This window comes from Coffea arabica, chromosome 4e, assembly GCF_036785885.1.
Source record: "Coffea arabica cultivar ET-39 chromosome 4e, Coffea Arabica ET-39 HiFi, whole genome shotgun sequence".
NCBI lineage: Eukaryota > Viridiplantae > Streptophyta > Magnoliopsida > Gentianales > Rubiaceae > Coffea > Coffea arabica.
Genome location: NC_092317.1, coordinates 4,958,156 through 4,977,473, shown reverse-complemented (window position 1 = coordinate 4,977,473; position 19,318 = coordinate 4,958,156). Strand labels below are relative to the sequence as shown.

The 19,318-nt window shown below is 33.6% G+C and overlaps 1 protein-coding gene across 1 annotated transcript; it reads right to left on the bottom strand.

Moving 5' to 3' along the window:
- Positions 1-5,723: 5,723 nt before the first annotated feature.
- Positions 5,724-9,949, bottom strand: LOC113741960 (laccase-1). The gene is made up of 5 exons (XM_027269634.2): positions 9,782-9,949; positions 9,535-9,686; positions 7,884-8,125; positions 7,618-7,746; positions 5,724-7,122 (listed from the first exon to the last, which is right to left on the bottom strand). The coding sequence occupies exons 1-5, from the start codon at positions 9,881-9,883 to the stop codon at positions 6,014-6,016; spliced, it is 1,734 nt and encodes a 577-aa protein (XP_027125435.1). The 5' UTR covers positions 9,884-9,949; the 3' UTR covers positions 5,724-6,013.
- Between the last annotated feature and the right edge of the window lie 9,369 nt (positions 9,950-19,318).

Below are 19,318 nucleotides of genomic sequence, written 5' to 3'. Positions count from 1 at the left end.
AATTAGTCTTTTTCTTTATTTATTATTTAAAAAAAAGGCGGTATTGAGAATGTAGATGCAATTGAGCAAGGGGGGGCTGATTCTGAAGGACTATTATAAAGACAGAGGATAGCGTGGGGTAAAGAGTTTGATCATCGATGAAAGTTTTGTCTGCCCTTAGGTTGAGTGGCACTACTGACCAAACCTAATATCTGGGGGCCTAAAAATCTGAAACAGAATGGGGATTTTCATGTACTGGTATGATGAGCAAATCATGGTGCAGGGCTACTAGCATCTTGAGAAAATGGGGATTTAAGTTTCATGCTCAGAAAATGGAATGGGTTCAAGAAGAGTGCTTGTAGTACATGTTGCGATAGCCTTTTGGGTACGTAGCTGCTGAGTTACAGGTGTTCTTGACATAAATCTTGTGTGGCATTCCAATGATTTTTAAGTAAAGAATGTTAGAGAATTGGATTTTGCATTACATCATGTGCCCTTCTTGCATTCTGACAAAACACACTCTGCTATTCCTGCAGAATAATTTAGCTGCTGAAGTTGCATTCTCATGCATAATTTGGACATATATATATGTTGCCTGGGCCTGATTTTGCAGATAAAGGACGTGATGGGGACATATTCTATTGTTTCTTGGTGTTGCTTCACTTTATCTGTTCACTTTTATCGTAAATTTTTTGCTGTTACTTCCTTTCCTTGCATGACCTGTCTTTTACAGTAACATGTCTGCTTCACTTCATTTGATTTTCCTCAGCTCAACTCCCCATTGATATCTGCTGCGTCCTCTTCCATTTCTGACTCCCCATTGAATGAAGTCTAGAGGAAATGGAAGATACTACTATTTACATAACTTCTAGGTATGTAGATACTCCTCCTGGTGTCATTATTGTTAGTTTATACCTTACGGTAGTGGAGTCTAGTTCACATCTACAAAGGGAAAAAAAAAAAAAAAAATCATTACTTCCCGGAGAGAATTGGTGCTTCGAAAGGGACTTGAAACTAACACTTAGTTGGCTGGCTATATATTAATCATCATATTATGACTTTGTATGGATACTTTGTTTTGCAACCTTAAGGACGCCTAATCACTTTTTTGTTTTCATTATCATTACTATATATGTAACAAGTATGATGAGTTTTGACAATAGGAGTGTAACTGCATTTTGATTTTAGTTTTTATTATGTTTAAATTACCCTCATGCCTTTTAATTGGAGTTATTACATTTGAATCATGGCACAAATAAAAAAAAATGAAAAGTTTTAACAAATTATATCTCAAAATTATTGGTAATTAAAATAAAAGACCGCCCGTTTACAACTATATTCACCAATCATTTCCCTCGTTTTCAATTATTGTATTTGTCAAAATTATCTCCAATTATTATATTGTTATGCAATGATAATTAAGGTTAACTATATTTTATATACACATTGGTTTAGATGAAAATCACGATTAACGAGAAGACAAATGGTTAAATTGATGATTAAATTCACCATATTATGTTATATTGATTAAATTCAATATATTCTTGGGGATGGGAAAGGTGTGGAGAGATGTGGGAGGGTAAATAAAAATTAAAAGATTAAGAAAACTCCAAAAAATTATTGATAATTATTAAAAAAAATACTAACAGACAAGGTATACAACTATTGGAATTAATAAAATTTTGTTATATCCGAATGAGAATGTTTTAGCATGTATTTTGCTCAGGTTTTATTATATGCACATTATAAAAAACTTTCTCTTCTTATTATCACAATCCAAGTAAAATATGCAACAACTTACTTTAGATGTGATAATTTTCTATTTTCATAGTTTTTGTAATCGTAGAATGCACAACAAACTTTTAGTTGTTTTGTATATAATAAACAATTTGTATAACTAGCAATTGCTTTATTTTGTTCATTATATAGTTTCTTATTCAATATTATGCCAACAACTTAGTTGAAATATGATAATTTTCCATCTTCAGAGTAAAATTGTAGAATGCACAATTCATTTTTTATTGCTTTGCATACAATAAATGTTTTGTACAATTAGTAATTGCTTAATTTTTTGTTTGGATTGTAAGTTATTTGAGATATTTTTACTGTAGCACTTTTTGTGATGTAATGTATATGAGATGAAAAGGTAATTGAGAAGGTAAAAAGGTGTATTGAAAATTGTAATGATGATGTAAGCAAATATATTTGAAAAAATAAAGGCCAATCCAAACAAACCCAATTTGTATAGTTTCTTAGTCAATATTATGCCAACAATCAAAGTTTTACATAGAAATTCAGTACATTAAAGGTTTTATATATATTTGGAGAAAGCACCTTCACGCGCAAAACAAGTGAATTATTATCCATTTCTTTAAGAGGATCAATAGTGATTTCCTACTTTTTCCTTTGTTAACTTGAACTCGGGACCTCTAGATTAATAACTTGTTTGCCTGATGATAAAAGAATTTTAGTTGAAAATTACTCATAACTTGCCTTTTAAAAAAAAAAAATTACTCATAACTTTAAATCTAATCTGTTATATCAGAAATTTAAGGTTAGATTTCAAGAACTCGCTCCATTAGCATTTTTTTTGTTGTTGGAGGAAAGTCATTCTTCATCTGCATGTATTTATATATTGATTGTTTGCAATTAGTTTCATCGCTATGGCACTCGGGATTCGCTGAGAAAATATTCGCATGAAATCAAGATGAGAAAATTCTATTGTCATCTAGTTAGCACGTGACATGGGAATAATCAAAAGTTAAACAAAATAAAATGTTGTTTATGATCCATGAAATATTGGAGAGACTGAAGTGTCCAATGTCCCATATAGTCTCTTAATTAGTTAAAGATTTCTTATTATCGATGTCATAACTTCGTACAGCCGTAAATTCCTTCGCGCATCGTCCACTCTTTTTGGTTTTTTAAGGAAGATAACGATAAGTTATGCTGTTGGGAATCGAGAATCTCTTCTACCACACCAAGAATTTTCCTTTAAGCTGCTGGAAGTTTAGGGATTCCAAAGAATGTTGATTTAATTAATACTGTCAACAAAATAAACAACAAACCATTGGGCAATGGCTCAGTGGCCACCAGGGAGGGACTTAAGTCCCTTCTTGGGCTGTAGGTGAGGGTCCGAACCTCACCTGTAGCGAAAAAAATCTAAAGGTTGTGTCATAACACTCCCTTGGTCTAGTTGGGTTTGTATACCCACTAGCCCCTACAACAGCCTCCTTAGCCTTCTCCTCCCCCTAGATTAGGATAGTATAGGTTATACAAATGTATCGTTGCTGAAAAAAAAAACAAAATAAACAACAAAGTAAACCAGAATTTGACCCTTTTCAAGCGGTGAATGTTTCTTCACTAATGTTAAATATTCATTTGCCGACCAAAAAGAACAGAAGAAATTTACTATCCACCTGCAAATTCATCTAAACATAGATAGGAACATTTTTCACTACTCAGCTAGATAAAATATTTGGTTGGAAGCTTGGATTAAAAAACAAAAAAAATTCTGTTACAATTTTTTAAGGCAACTAATGAAATTTCATCATAATTGATTGATCGAAAATACGTTCACACACTGGTCAGAATGTTCTATAACTGATTTTTTTTTTTTTTTAGGACAACGTTTTTTTATTTTTTGTTTAATAAGCCGTTAATCATATCTAGTTAGGCCAATGTTCAGTCTAACAGGCAGTATAAACTATAAAGATGGAACATGAAGAATAGATTGATTAAGGCTTTTCGACAAATTGAAGCAGCAAATGCACAAGAGGCAATCTGTTATGTCACTGAATATTATAAGACACGGCATGTGCAAACCTAATCACACTAGAGAACGTGACAAGAACAGGAGGAACACAAAACTAGGCTCTTTCAAACAGCTTGCTCATGGGACAGCCACTTGAGTCTCAATGCTTCCAAAAATTGGATAACATCAAATATCAACCACATGCATATTCAATTCAAATCCTCCATCATATAATTCATCTATATATATCCAACAGCAATATTTTCTTATCATAATCCGTTTGAATTAGCTGTTTTTGAATGTATTTTTTGAAAAATTTTACTGTATCAGCAGCGTATATGAAAAACTTTTGTATGAGATTTTTTTTAGTTGTTTTTGTTTGTATATCAATATAACATTGTATTTGAAAAACTTATTTTTGAAAAATAGAGAAATCCAAACTGTCATTATAAGATAATGGAACCATGCATCCTTATTATTAAGCAGCAGTGCTAACAATTTACAAGCTATAAGTATGTGACAAAACACAAATGATCTGTTAAAAAAGGGTACACAGAATGATAGTACTATATGCTTAGGAAGTCGAGCCTAGGGTTCGCACGCTTTCTTTGTTTAAAGCTGCGAGCAAATGAAAAGCCAAAAGCCCTTTAATCATGTAGACGGTTGACCCTCTTTCTTTCTTTTCTTGCTATGTAATACTAGTACATGGCCGTGAATGAATTTCATGACAGAACATTAGTAGTTGCAGTTAATGTGAAGTTGTTGCAGCCATAAATTGCTTCCCATCTTTGATCTTTCTCAGGCAGTAGATTGTTGTGTGCAGAGCTGGCTAGTGTTTTCTTTGATGGGGATGCAGCAGGATAGTGAAAGTCATGCATCCAACGAAGTTGTCATCAATGAAGAACCCTCTGATTTTTCAACGCAGATGATGATTTTATCGGCAAATGTAGAAAGTGATAGTCCAAAAATATTGGTCCAATATATAGTCCAAAATAATTGGTCCACAATTTTTATCGGATCTTGCAGAAATTCAGGTCGCATGCTCCCGCTGGTAAGACCTGTTTACATCATGTGGAGGGTCAGCTGAGTGTAAAGGACTTGCTCAAAAAATGAAAAACTTGACTAATGGACTTAACTATTTTCTTACTTCCCTATTTTCTTGTTCTTTAGTTTTTACTTAGGCTTTAGCAATTATCATGGTAATAAATCGAGGTTTTTATTTTGAGAAGAAAAAATGACCAGATTAAAAGCATGTATAAATTTGCATCCTCCAAGAGTGATATCGTACCGGAGTTGCAAATAAAAGTATATTTTTTACATTGAAAAAAATTAAGAATTAATTTTATATACATTGTCAGTGTATACACTATCATCATTAGATATATGATGCATGAACAAATTTTAAAAATTAAATTTTACTTATACGTCATTCATCCAACCATAATAATATATACATTGACAATGCATATAAACTTTACTCAAAAATTAATACGCAGACTACAATAATTTCCATGGCGGGGGGAAGAAATATGCAATCCTTCTTTGTCACTTCTATCTTGGGTCAAATTGCAAGATCCAATATTTGGGCTAGTTATTCCATTATCAGTTGCATTTACAATGGCCCAATATATTTCAGCTTAGTTCGCTGTTCTCAAAGGAATTGTTGGCCCAAAAATTCAACAAAATTCAAAATGACCTTCATTCTTCCACTCTAGGCCAGATAGTCTCCCTATTATTATAAGACAACTTTATTTTGCTTCCAACCATTTTAATCTTTTTTTTTCTTTTTGTAATTTTAACTTTGTTTCAGTTCCTTTAAATTTGTAAATAGCATCAAATTCCACCTTTCTGTTGAATTCTTTTATTTTGCATGCTAGTCTCATTGAATATTTCATTCTTTGGACACCTTCATGGTATGTTGGTCTATTAACTCCGAAACATCACCTTGGAAGACCATGATGAATTTGTGATAGCTTAGGCTAACAAATAATTGCTACAAAAACCCCCATGTTTCTATAAATTGCATACATTAGATTGACAAGCTTGAACTCCTTTGATCCATTACTCTATACACTAGGACAAGACCTCTTGTATAATCACTTATAGGACATAGACAGCCCAATTAAGCTCAAACTCCCTACCCAACCCAACCCAAACTCTAAATTTATTTAAACACACACACAGACTGAGATGAGTTGCAATGCTACATCTTTTACAAACTCTGGAAGGTGGTCAAGGCTAGAGCAAACTGCAAAATCTTCCATAAAGCCGGGAAAAAACTCAGCAGGGAGGAAGGTCATCAGGTGGAGGAATCAAACATTGTGAAGGGTTTTTACCCTCCTGTACAACAAGACCCATGGCTAGACCCCATGTCGTATGTTCCTCGAGATGGCAATGTATGAACCATACCCCTGGATTATCTGCATGGATTCTGATTGCTGCCCATCCTCCTATTGGAACCGCCACCGTATTCCTCTCCGGAGGATCCACAAGATTGTAATGCAATGGATCTTTTTCAGCATCGAAATTTCCAAATCCGCATCCCACGATGAAAAAGTTGTGCCCATGAACATGGATTGGATGGTTCTCCGGGTTCAAGAAATTGGTATCTTGCAGCACAATTTCTAGCCTCGTGCCATATGGTACCACCACCAGCTTACTGCCAAATTCAGCATTCATGTTTTCAGTTAAAGAGTTAACTCCTGTGTAGTTAAAAGGAACGGGTGGCTTTTCGGGGAAATTGGAGAACAGGTTAGCCATACTGAGGTTCTTGTAATGGCATTCCAGGATGGATATGGGAGGGCGAATGAATGATTGGTTGTTCATCGATGCTAAGAACCTCTGGTTTCTAAATCCTTTGCAAGTTTTATTAGGAGGGCAGTCTTGAAGATTGAGACCTATGGTTGTGATCACTTGCTTATGGACTTTCTTGGGCACTTTACAAGGGTACTGAGGAGATCCGAGGCTTCGAAGCTTGTTGGCGAATTCCGTTGCAAATTCAGTATCTTGCAATGCAGGGAGGTTGCTTGGTAAAGTGTAAGGTGGCAATGGGAGCTCAACTGTTTCTTTTGACTTTGTGGTTTTGTACTTCAGGAAACCAATTGTGGTGGAATTGTCGAAGGGGAAAATTGAAGTTAGATAAGGTCTTGCTGCCAAGACAAACATGCCGGTGGAATCTGGCTTTTGATTCGCAGTGAGCAGCACATTGGTGGTCTGTCCGGGGGCGATCATGATAGCTTTTGTTGTAAAGGGTTTTGTGTAAACTGCATCGATTTCTACGACTGTTAAAGTATGGTCAGCCACAGCAAAGAAGAGCTCATCATTGAGGGCGGCATTGATGATCCTTAGCAAGTATGTTTTGCCATGTTCGACTGTCTTGATGAAAGTATCTGTAAATTATTAATGTAACAAAAATCAATTCCAAATCCCTCTTGGCAAAAGTTCAGAAAAAATAACATGATCAATTAGGAGGTGTCAACTAACAAGCATCTCAGACCTTGAAAGGGGACAAAATGAAGGGTTCAATTCTTGGTTGTCAGCGAAAGGAAACAATAACTTGAATTCAGAATTTCCTTTTAGTCAAATCCCTCTCGGGTATTACTGGAATGATCGAATGGGACATTTTTAGTGACAAAAAATTGGATTAAAAAAATCTCAACACTGGTAATTTCATTTTTTTTTCTTTTACCAAAATGTGTGTTTTAATCTGCCGATGAAATAGATTATATTTCAGCATCTTCAATAAGTGAGTTCCTATCGATCTTGTAAAAGGAATTCAACAAAAATCCAAGATTAAATACAACAAAAAGAACAAAGGAAGGGTCAAATTGGATTTTGTGTACAAAAGCACATTTTAGCAAAACCAATATTCTTTTCAAGTTTACCTTTAAGAGAGCAATTATACAAGGGCCCTGGCAAGCCATTGATCGTGTAAGCATCTGAAGCATTAGGTCCAACCCCGGTTAGCATCATATCCTTTTCTATTGCCATCACATCTGAATTGAACCACTCACCTGTAATAAAAAATTTCAAGGATTCAATTTAGAAATGTAAGTTCTTCAACGATACCGAAACCCTCTTGTATATATACTATTGTAAATAAATTACGTGCAAGAAGGATGAATTTTATAAATGTTTTGAAGAAAATTACCAAACGTTATGGGAATCTCCTCTTGAATTGGAACTGAGAAAGGATAAGGCATGCGAGGGTAGATGATAAAAGCTCCATTAACAGTGGAACGTTGCCATGAGAGATGGGCATGCCACCAAAGAGTTCCCCTCTGATTGACTACGGTGAACCTGTAAGTGTAAGATTTTCCAGTTCCAATTGGGCATTGTGTAACATAGGCTGGACCATCTGCCCATCCTGTCCTTAATTGCCTTATTCCATGCCTACAATAGTGAATTCAGCAAGAAATTTTTTAGTAGTTAAATTTATCTCCTGCAAATAAGCTTCTTGACAACAGCATTTACAAAAAGATTAGGATGATCCGGTCAAGATTTGTCAAAGCCTGACACAATTATGATTAAATTAGTGCATGGATAAACACAGATTATCAAGTGTCATCACAACATATTATGTGTAATAGAATAATCTTCTGATAAATAATGTATGGATTAATATTTCCTACACTGACAGTGTATACACTGTCAACGTTAGATGAATGATAACTCTGTAAAATTTGAATTTAAAATTCAAATTTTGCGCATATATCATGAATCAAACGGTGATAGTGTATGCACTGCAGTTTATTATGTCCGATAATATGATGGAAGGGAATATACGATTATAGAACCTGCAGTTTGGGTTATTTTTGGCTCGCTTAGATGTGGAACGTTATTGTTTGAGATGCCTGAGTATTTTTCTTGTCTAGGGTAATCACTATACATCAATTGCTGATTAAAGTCGGCCTGATGTGTAAATAAGTTTAATTGGTTTTAATCTGAAGGGAGCTAATTAGAAAGAAATTTTAACAGACTAAGCGGGACGTAGAAAAACCCAAAAACAAAAACTGTCTAACTCTTTTCCTGCACAATTACAAGTTGAAGTTCACTCCGCAGTTTTCTTTTTACTAGTTTGGCATCAAGCACTTCTATTGTGATTTCTGAAAATCTGTTTTCCAATTGCAATAGGGATAAATTAACTTCTTACTAATTCATAATATTAAATGGTTTTCGATTGATTACTTAACTAATTATAAATTCAAACTTTAGATAATCAATTTTTGTGATGTTCGAGATTGCTTTTATATTCTGACTATAGATTTTTTTAATGATTAAAAAAAATTAAAATCTATGATCATCCAAAAAGCAGTCAATTTTATAATCAAAATTTTTAAAATTTAAAACGAGAACAAGCCTATGTTTGTCTGCGTAAATACATGGATAAAAATTAGATTTTGCATTCCAAAGCCCAAAAAATTCATAGAATCAATCATTGTCAAAATCACTCTACCACGATTGAGTACGAAGTAAACAATATTTAATCAAAATATCACCTTGTTTGATAATCTAATTTAACACTTAAATTTAATGAAATCAGATCTTAATATGTTCACAATATACTTGATAACAAAAAATAGAACATTTTAATTAACTAAGTGGGTCTAAATTGTGCACGCAAAATTCACTCCAAAAAAAAATTATTCACTTATCACTTAATACAAAATGCACTCAAAAGTTAAGATTTCGATATTTACAATTTAACAAATCAACCAATTCAAATTTCAATTTTATCAAGTGCACCCTGTATGCACGACAGACCAAATGCATTAATAAACGAAGTACTACAATATACTTACCAATGGAGAGTGGTGTTCATATCAACTCGATTAGTAACCTTTACTTCAACATTATCGCCTTCATGAACACTAATGGTTGGTCCTGGATATTCCCCGTTAACAGTAAGTACTGGCCTTGTGTTGCACAGACGCTTTACATTCTTCCACTTGACCTGAAATAAAACCAAATCAACAAATAAACACCTTGAATTGTTTTCATGTTTTGTACCTGTGTTTTGTGAAGTAAAAGAGAGTTTAAGACACCTACATTAAATTCAAAACGCCTGGTGGTTGATGACAATGAACATGGTAGAAATATGCTTAGAAGAAGAACAAGTGTAACAAAAATTTGATGATAAAAACTCCCCATTAATATGTAGATTCCTTCACAACTCACAAGTGATCACAGGCACCTTAAGGTGGAATTCTTTGCTCAACTAATTGGACTCACGAGCAAAAGAAATACTAGTACACCTATTTATAGTGTGAATTCTTTCGTACTAAATAGTTGTTGCTACATGAAATTTGTCATTTCTTTTTTTCTTTAGTGATGACGACAGTCATCAATTTGTCCTAGGCATATATGAGATATTGGAAATTAGATTCCTACATTTTCTGGAATTTTGTCTTGAAGGGGCGAATTACGAGGGTCATGAACCATAGACAGGTAGGTAAGGATTTGCAGAAAGTAAAAGAATGTCAAATTATGTTATCCTGCTTCATTGAAATTTGTCTCAAAGCTTGGCTGCTACAGTATACACATCTTTTATACCGCCAAATAAACGAGACTTGGGGGAGAACGTTATGGGATCAAGCATGTTCAATCCAGCAATGAAAAACTGAAAAGTCACAAATTTGTAATAATATAAACTTTTAACTTTGTCAGCTTCAATTGACTCTTTTGTCAGCTGATGCACCAGTGGACTTCTTGTAGGTCCTGTGGCATCTTTTTTTTTTTTTTTTTTTGATGTGGGGGAGGGGGTGGTGGTTGGTGTAGGAATAAAACCAGGACAAATTTTTTTCATAGAAAATGTTATTTATGCTTCTTCTTCTTTTTTTTTTCCGCTCCCACAATTTGTTTTATCATATATGTCCAATAAATAAAAACTATATGATTAAAATGCTAATGAGTGTGATAAAAAAAAAAGAGTGCAAGTAACATTTCCCAATTTCTATTCATCAATATCGATTTCTTGCCTCAAACTATGCAGTAGGCTACTTTTATCTGATTCGTGGAGTGGATAGAGATAACATGGTTTATGGCAGCTTGAATTTTAAATTTTAGAGATTTATTTTTTTTTAGATTTTTGTGGAGCAAGATTTTTTAGAAATTTTATAAATGTTCTACAACTTGCACGATTCACCAACCAAAAAAGTTGGCATTATTTGACAAGTACAGGTTTTCTTAATTTATCCAATATAGAATCATTACATGTGTCTAGAGATTCCATTTGCTTCCTCAACATGGGAGTTGGGGAAATGAATGAACCCTTCCCTATACTTTTTTTTTTTTTTTTTCCTTTTTCTTTCCCTATAGTGCACGGAGAGACCTGAAGTAAAGAAGGCATATAATGTTGAAGTGGTGACTCTTGAACAATCCTGCATAACAAGATCTCTAACTTGGAGCTGCTGCCATTATTGACGTACGTCTCCTAAAATAAGTCTTGCCCCATGTTTTCTCCAATTTATTTGGAACTGGGATACCAGATTTTGGTCTGATCTATGACAAATGTGAAATATATGTTCATGTTGATCATTGTTTCCAAGTTGAATTAAACAAGTTTTTGTCTAATCATGTTTGGACACTAATTATCAATTCAATTGCACCTCGTAATTCAATAATGTAACTTATTAACATAACAAAGCTTTACAAGAAGTTAAAGATCTGTTGATTGCTTTTAGAATCTTTTGGATTAGCTTGTACTCTTATTTTTCGGGTTTCACTTGTGCCATTTGATGGCTAATTAAGTTCGTAATCAGCAAAAGGGGGAAAAAGGGGTTTCAAACCTTTTGCCCCGAACATTTTCCTATCCAGATTCCACAATGATAATTTAATCAGCCGACTAGCACGGGATAGAACAACAAACAAAATGTGTCATCACATCAAGCTCTTGCCACTTAAATTGTGTGTCTTTGACCATACTTTAAGAGTAATTTTTGTTGGGGATCGACATGATTGGAACTGTAGAGGACAAGGTCAAACTGGGTTTGGTCGTTCGTGACTCCATCCTTTTAATGAGTTGAAATTCTCTTAGGTCTCTTCTCACCTCTCAACTGGATCGTGCCATTGATATTCTCTTCTTGCTTGTGACCTCGTCTTTGCTAAGAAAATTCAGGACTCAAACCGTCCAATCGGCTAGAAAATGTTTAGAGCATCTCTCATTCACCGGCTACAAAGAGTTAAATTTTCACGAGGAAGTTTTCTAACAATTAGGATAACTTAGCAAACTGAATTGCAGATTTTCACATATATAAAAGTACGGTTGGTATAGGCTGTTCTTCTTTCTTTTTTTTTTCCTTTTAAATTAAGCTAAGGTCAAGAGAGAAGTTCTGGCAACAACTTATTCCATATATTTTTGGATTATTGTAACAACTAGTTATGGGTTTGCACGTGACTATAGCATCATGATATATGATATTTCTTATACACTAATTTTTTGGTAAAATTCTATTGTTAACATTGTAATTTAATATTTGCGTATTTTTTATTTAAATTAATTGGTGGTATCTCTCATGATTTGTCATGTTTTCTCTGGGGTATTTCTTTGAATTTATTGTGAACTTTTTTTAACTTGCTAATCAAAAGATAATTGTTTGCATAAATATTAATGTTTGCATACTCTAACATTATTATTTTTTATTATTCCTGAGTTAAATTTGTTACTCTTTGCATTCCTTTATGTGTTATTTTTGTTACTAATGGAGTGTAAATGATCAACCAGATATAAAGGTTTTATGTTGACTATTCATTTTTGATAATTGAAATTTCATTTATCCAGATAATTGAGATTTTTCTTTTCTTTTCTTTTCTTTTTCATGGAATGCAAAGAGACAGATTAGATTGGGGTGTTTTGCTTTGTTTATTGTCTTCATATATAGTTCAAATTTAATTAAGTTTTTAGTATTTTGCCTTCATAAGTGGTATAATTATTGACTATTATTAGTACACAATAAATCCAATTATTAGGGAGAAGGGAGTTCTTGGCATAATGTAAAACCAAGACATATCCTGCTTCCACACTATTCTTTCTAGATCTACCATACTTTTATAAGGAATTTAGATATAGATAGATAGATGATTATTAGTTGGTATTGTCCATATATTTTCGTATTGCTCTGATCGTTGTATTGTGTTTGTTCTTTAATATTCTTATACTACTGTCAGTGCCACAGCTCAGATTTTATTTCTATATCAATATTTGCACAAGATGCCAAGTTTGTCCTCCTCAAGTCCAATGCAATTTGGACTTATAACGGTAATTTGTCACTTTAACAAAAGCTATTGTAAAAAATAAAATGTGGCCTATGACAATAATGCCATATTATTCTTAACACCAAAAAAAAGTATAATGACAGAACGTATAGTAAAATAATGTAACATATCTCTGCTTATGCAAGTGGTTAAACTTTTACTTTAAAAAAAAAATAAAATTACACCAACCATATAGGGTGGGCATGGTTAAACTTTTTCTTCACAAGGTAAAAGCTCAAAATTTCAAACATTGAGAATTCCTCCATCCCTGAAGGAGAAATAATAATATTCGTTGCACATATCATGATCTGGTGTATATAATCAACTTTCATCTTGCCTTGCAATTGGAATTTTTACATGGCTGGTGAGATCAAGAAAAGGGCAACTAACCCTCCAATTGTTCATCTACAGATTGATTCATGTTAACCCAAAATTGCAAGATGGCTGGACAAGCAAAGTTTAGATGGTAAATGGCAGTTTCCACCATTGCACTTGAATTAATTATGTGTTTTACTAAACACATTCCAAAACTAAAACCAAATGATAAATTGCTGTGCCGCCAAGTGAGAGTTGATGATGAGTGGGGAGAGACCTCCAAAATTTTACTTTAGTGGGCAGAATACTGCATAAAAACTTAAGTGGTGTTTTTATGATCCCAATATCCTCTCATTTGTCTTAAGTTGTTGTTACTAGCTAGTTAAGAGTGTCAAATTAGGAATCTGGTTTTGTCAACTTCATTCATGCACAATGAAAAAAGACATAATATTAGAAGATGCCATCAACTAAGCATATGTCACATCAATCAATAGTCATTTAGGCTTCAAGACGGACGGGTGCTTGTTTTACCACTTACTAATCAGATTATTCTATGATCCCAGCAATCTTCTTAGCAAAAAACCACATCTAAGTAGATTTTATAGCTTGCTTTTCCACCCACCATGAATGGTAATCAAGTCATTATCGAAGACGAGATGGAGACAAAAGTTTAACTACATTTTTACTTTAAGCTACCTAAATATCTGACCACGGAATCCCTTGTGAATAAAAGATTCTAACTTTGAGTTATTCGATTCACACGAATGAAGGTATTTCACCAAGAAAGAATAGAAACATTTTTCCCCATATAGATTATAGACAGGGGACAGTGGGTAGCTGAGAGCCTTTCTTGTCCCATGGTCAATGATCATGAATTTAGTTGGCTTAATTCTCCACAATCCATAGACGGATAGAACATTAATTGCCGACCAGAATTACACCTTATGTATAGTTGATTGGGTAATAAAAAAACCAGTTCAGTAGTTTGTGGCCATAATTATTATGTGTTTCGGTCTAAAAAAGAAGGAGGCGCTCTTTAATGCTACTAGTAATAGTACATTTTTTTTGCACGTAATTATATTAATTCAAATATAGCATATATTTCTTAGATATAATTTTTTTTTTGGTGAAATTTGATTGTTTACCTGATAATAGAATATTTTATATTTCCAATTTTTTTAACCAATTATTGTTACAAAGACTATTTGAATACGAACTCTTTGATTTAGTGATTTTTAAATTTATTTTGGAGCTTTCTCTTTTTTAATTTATTTTGAACTTTTTGTTAAATTATGGATTCAATTTTGATAAAAAATTCTTAATGCGGTTATGTTTCACTAAAGTTCAATTCAAATTCACAAAAAAAAAAAAAATTGAAAAAAAGTGCTTACAACTTCGTATACTAAAATACTCTAATTGAAGGTAATATGATCATAACAAAAGCTAAAATTAAAAAGTGCTTACAACTTATAATGTCAACACTCATCATACTTTCAATATAGTAATAGATATCAATGTCAACCTTTATATCAATCCGGTTATCATTTCTCAAAACAAAAATCTGAAGAAATAGATAGCAAAATAATGTAACAGTAGGACCGGGTTTATTTATTTATATTCAATTACCTATTGAGAGTAACTTGTTGTAGAGATCATCATCGACAATCTGAAGGCAATGAAAACTTCCATGTTTTCTGAGATTTTTCTTCCTCTTAAAGAAAAATCTACAGTAAAAAAAGATTAAGTCCATTTTGCTCCCCTAAACTATCAACTATATCATTTAAATGCTGTATACAATCGATTTGCAACACATGGTTTGAATTAGTTGAACACTAATCAACAATGAATCCTTTTTGTTTAAAAAAGACAGTAACCTTCTGTTTTGCTTTACTAAATTCTTGGCACCCAAAGAAGTTTAATTTATGACAGACTACATCGTCAAAAAGAATCTAAACTATCTTCGCTTACGATTAAATTGTTATTTCATAAAGCAGAAGCTCAGAAGTTCAAACATTGATAATTCCTCCATCCTTATGGGAGAGAAATGAATTTCAAGATTGGATTTATGTACATGGCTGGTGAGACCAAGAACAAGAAACAAACTGCACCCTCCAACTGTTCACCTACGCTCTACAGAAGCACAGATTGAACATTGATATGAACCCAAGATTGCAAGATAACTGTACAAGCAAATGTGAAATATTCCTGAACTCGAATTTACGTGTTTTACTAGAGTAGATCTTGCACATTCCAAAAACTAAATCCAAATGATAAATTGCTGTGCCGCCAAGTGACAGTTGATGAAGGAGACCTTCCAAATTTTACTCCACTTTGGTGGGCAGAATACTACATAAAACGTTTGTTTTTATGATCTCAATATCCTCATTTGTCTTAAGTTTTTGTTACTGATCTTGTTTTGTCAACTTCATTCATGCATAATGTAAAAAAGGCATATAATATTAGAAGATGCCATAAACGAAACATTTATCACATCAACTAATAGTGATCAGGAAATTGTCGAACTACCACTCTGTGATGCCCTTCGGTCTTCAACACAAGTGCTTTTATTAATTACTCATCAGATACTATGATCTTAGCTTGTAGAGATTTAAGGAGCCAAACCACAGCTAAGTAGATTATTAAAGTTGCTTTAGCGTCATACGTATTCATCGAGTCATTAAGACGAACAACATTTGAAATTTGAAGTCTAAATATCTGACCCCCTGAGTTTCTTATGAACAGAAGCTTCCAACTTGAGTTGTTGGATTGACGCGAATCGAGATGTTTCACCATATATAGAGTCTTTAGATTGAAAATTAATTGGAAAAAAAAATTTGCTGCATGATAAACACGTTTTTAAATTATCTTTTCATATTTTTAACTATTTTTTTACCTTACATACATCACATCACAAAATGGTGCTATAATATTATTTTGAACATTTTTTCGGATGATTTTCAATCCAGACAATCTTGGTCCATTTTTTTCCTCCATATGGACAGGTGGATGTGGGTAGCTGGGAGCCTTGTCCCATGGTCAATGATCATGAATTCAGTTTGGCTTAATTCTCACAAAAACGAACCTACCAAAATCATCACTTCCGCCACAATAATAGACTAAAGGTGACGGATACAAGATGAGGATCGAGCGAGAACCGCGAAAAAATTCTCTGCACCAAATGTTGATGAAAATGCTCCATAACTAGATGATATCTTTGTATTCTATCAAGCCATCGCTTTTAGGGTGGTTGGAAATAGTTGATTTCCAAATTAGTGATAAATACAAGATACTGTACTTATAGATTTGGTTCCCCCACCCACCCCCAACTCGTGGCCGCCGGCCGGGAGCTTGGAACACCACTTGGGCAAATGAGGCTGTGCATAACGTTAGCGCCCCGATTTTGATCAAGACTTCTGAAAGAGACACGGATTAGCTTCTTTTTTGGTTCTTTTTTGGGGGCAACTTTGCTGACTTGATATTCAAGAAAATGATACGTACACAAGTGAAAGGGTATACCACCCTTTGATCAAAACATCAGTAATACAGAAACAGCCTACAAGAGCTTGATGAAAGCTAAACCTAAAGTAAGCATTTTACCTTTAAAAAATGACAATGAAATCCCTAACTCAAGAATAAGCAGTACTTCTCCTGCTTCCTAGTTCCAATAACCATCATCGAACATCCTTAAGACTTTGCTGTATAGCTAACTCACAAGAATATAAGAGCAGTTTACTCATGAACTTTGAGAAAAGAAGTAACATATGTTGATTCTAAGACATTACCTTACACTTGTCCAGACTCCAAAGAGGATGGCTCATGAATTACTACGAGAAAAACCTTAAAAATATTCGACTCACAAACCCTATTCTGTTGAATGCCATCCTGGTGAGATAACAAAGCTGTTAGGTCTGACCCAGGAAATTGACGAAAGGATCTGTGGCAACCCAAAAGACAAATAACAAAGCAAAAATAAGTAAAAACAGGAACACAAGAATTTACGTGGTTCGGTCAAATTGACCTACGTCCATGGGTGGAGGAGGAACAATATTTTATTATGAAGAAGAGAGTACAAAAGATGCCTTAGGAAAGTGTTCCTAGGCCCAAAACACCTAATACTAAAAAACACAAGAGAGCCCAAAAATATTTAACTAAACAAAAGGCTTAATGATCCAAAGGTCCAAATAACCCACTAATGTTTTCTTGGTTTTGGTGTACTTAACCCCATCACAGGTCCACTATATTTATAGGCAACTAAGGAAAAGATTTCCTTATACAAAAGCCGATGTGGACAACGCCACATTAACAAAAGCAAATGAATGTGTGCTAGATTAGGATGCCTGCAAGTGATTGAGCTGTTTTTGGAGTTAAAAAAAAATAAAACGTCTTCAATTGCAATGGTTCATAAGGATGTTATTAACTAATAAAGTCCGGTCCCGGAATAATTAAAAATCATATAGTAAACATTATCATGACCTGTTGTTTTCTTCATGCACGTGGTGATTGGTAAAGGACAAGTACCAGTGAATATTCCCAATAAAAATGATATTAGCCTACCAAAAGAATCACCATACAAAAATCTAATTTAGTCAAGGCACATAAGACCTCATCTCGAAAGTTGGTGCAGGAATTTTGCTTGGTAGGAAGTAAATGGATGTATCGGAGGAAGGAATAACAAAGAGCACCTTATCGCTTCGGTCTTATTAAGGAATCGGGAAAACAGCCAAAGACAAGACTACAAGTAAAGCTTTTCAATTTGCTAGACCGTCAAAGCGTTGCATAAGATTTGTGTTCATGTGATGTTTAGTTTAATTAAAGGATTATCTAAAGCTCCCCTCCATGCATCAACAAAATCATGATATTATTGCATGAATGTCAAATTATAATTTTTTGCATGATTGTGGTCAATGTCATTTTTAAACAATTAATTTTAGAAATCTTCGTAATATTTCTGACAATATCACATAACACCATTCTAATTATGAAAATTACGCTAACCTCCCTTGTCGATTGGACGGGATGAAATGTCAGAATCAAAATGCATGAATTGTCCACAATGCCCTAATGAATGTTCTCTTACAACTAAGGGGGAGTGCCCGCGTATCGCGAGAGTGTTTGGTGCATGCTGTTAAAGAGGATTTTTCATTGAACAATCATTTTAGAAAGAAATAGCCATCAAATATGACAAGATTAACAATAATATATTCTAATTGCAGCACACACTTTTACACTTTGTTTTATCAATATTTTTTATAATTTTATCATTCCCAAAAGGTATAGATGTCAATTGAAAATCGCCCAAGAGCAAACATAAGTTATTTTAGACAAAGGAATATCTTCCAACAGCTAATTATAGTGATATGTCAATTGCAAAACGTGTTAATATGTTTTGGTGTTAATTGCACAACAAAAGTCACACTTCAATTAAATGTGTCTATAACATCATTTCAATAATTACACCAACACATAAGCTTATATGAGTTGTACTCAATGCAAAAACGATTGTAAAATAATTTCATATTCCAAAAATGCTCAGATATTTTCATGAATCAAAACTTTAAATGTACCAAAATGAGGGCATTTCAGTAAGTATACTTAAACACATGTTGGCCTCAATTGTATAAAAATTTTATAAAAAAACTACACAACATCCCACATTTTCAAAAAGCCCCTATCTATGTGGTTGAAATTTAAATCCCCCTTTAACCATAACTCATTCTTATACAGTATAATGAAAGGATACTAGTAATTTTGTTAAATATCGGTACATTTTTTTACTAAAATAAATTCCAAATTGGCACCACTTCAGCTTGGTATCGTGCACTCATTGGTTTGGATGGTTTATACAACCCACTTGAAATGTGGCCAAAGAAGGTATTGGACTTCGCGTTCTAAACTTCACTAACCTCGGGATTTTGGCCCATATATCCAACTCAAGGTCTCTCCTTTTTCTGGGGCTCTGAACTCGCATTAGATTGTGACCCAAAAACAAAAACAGAAAAAAACAATATATAAATAAAT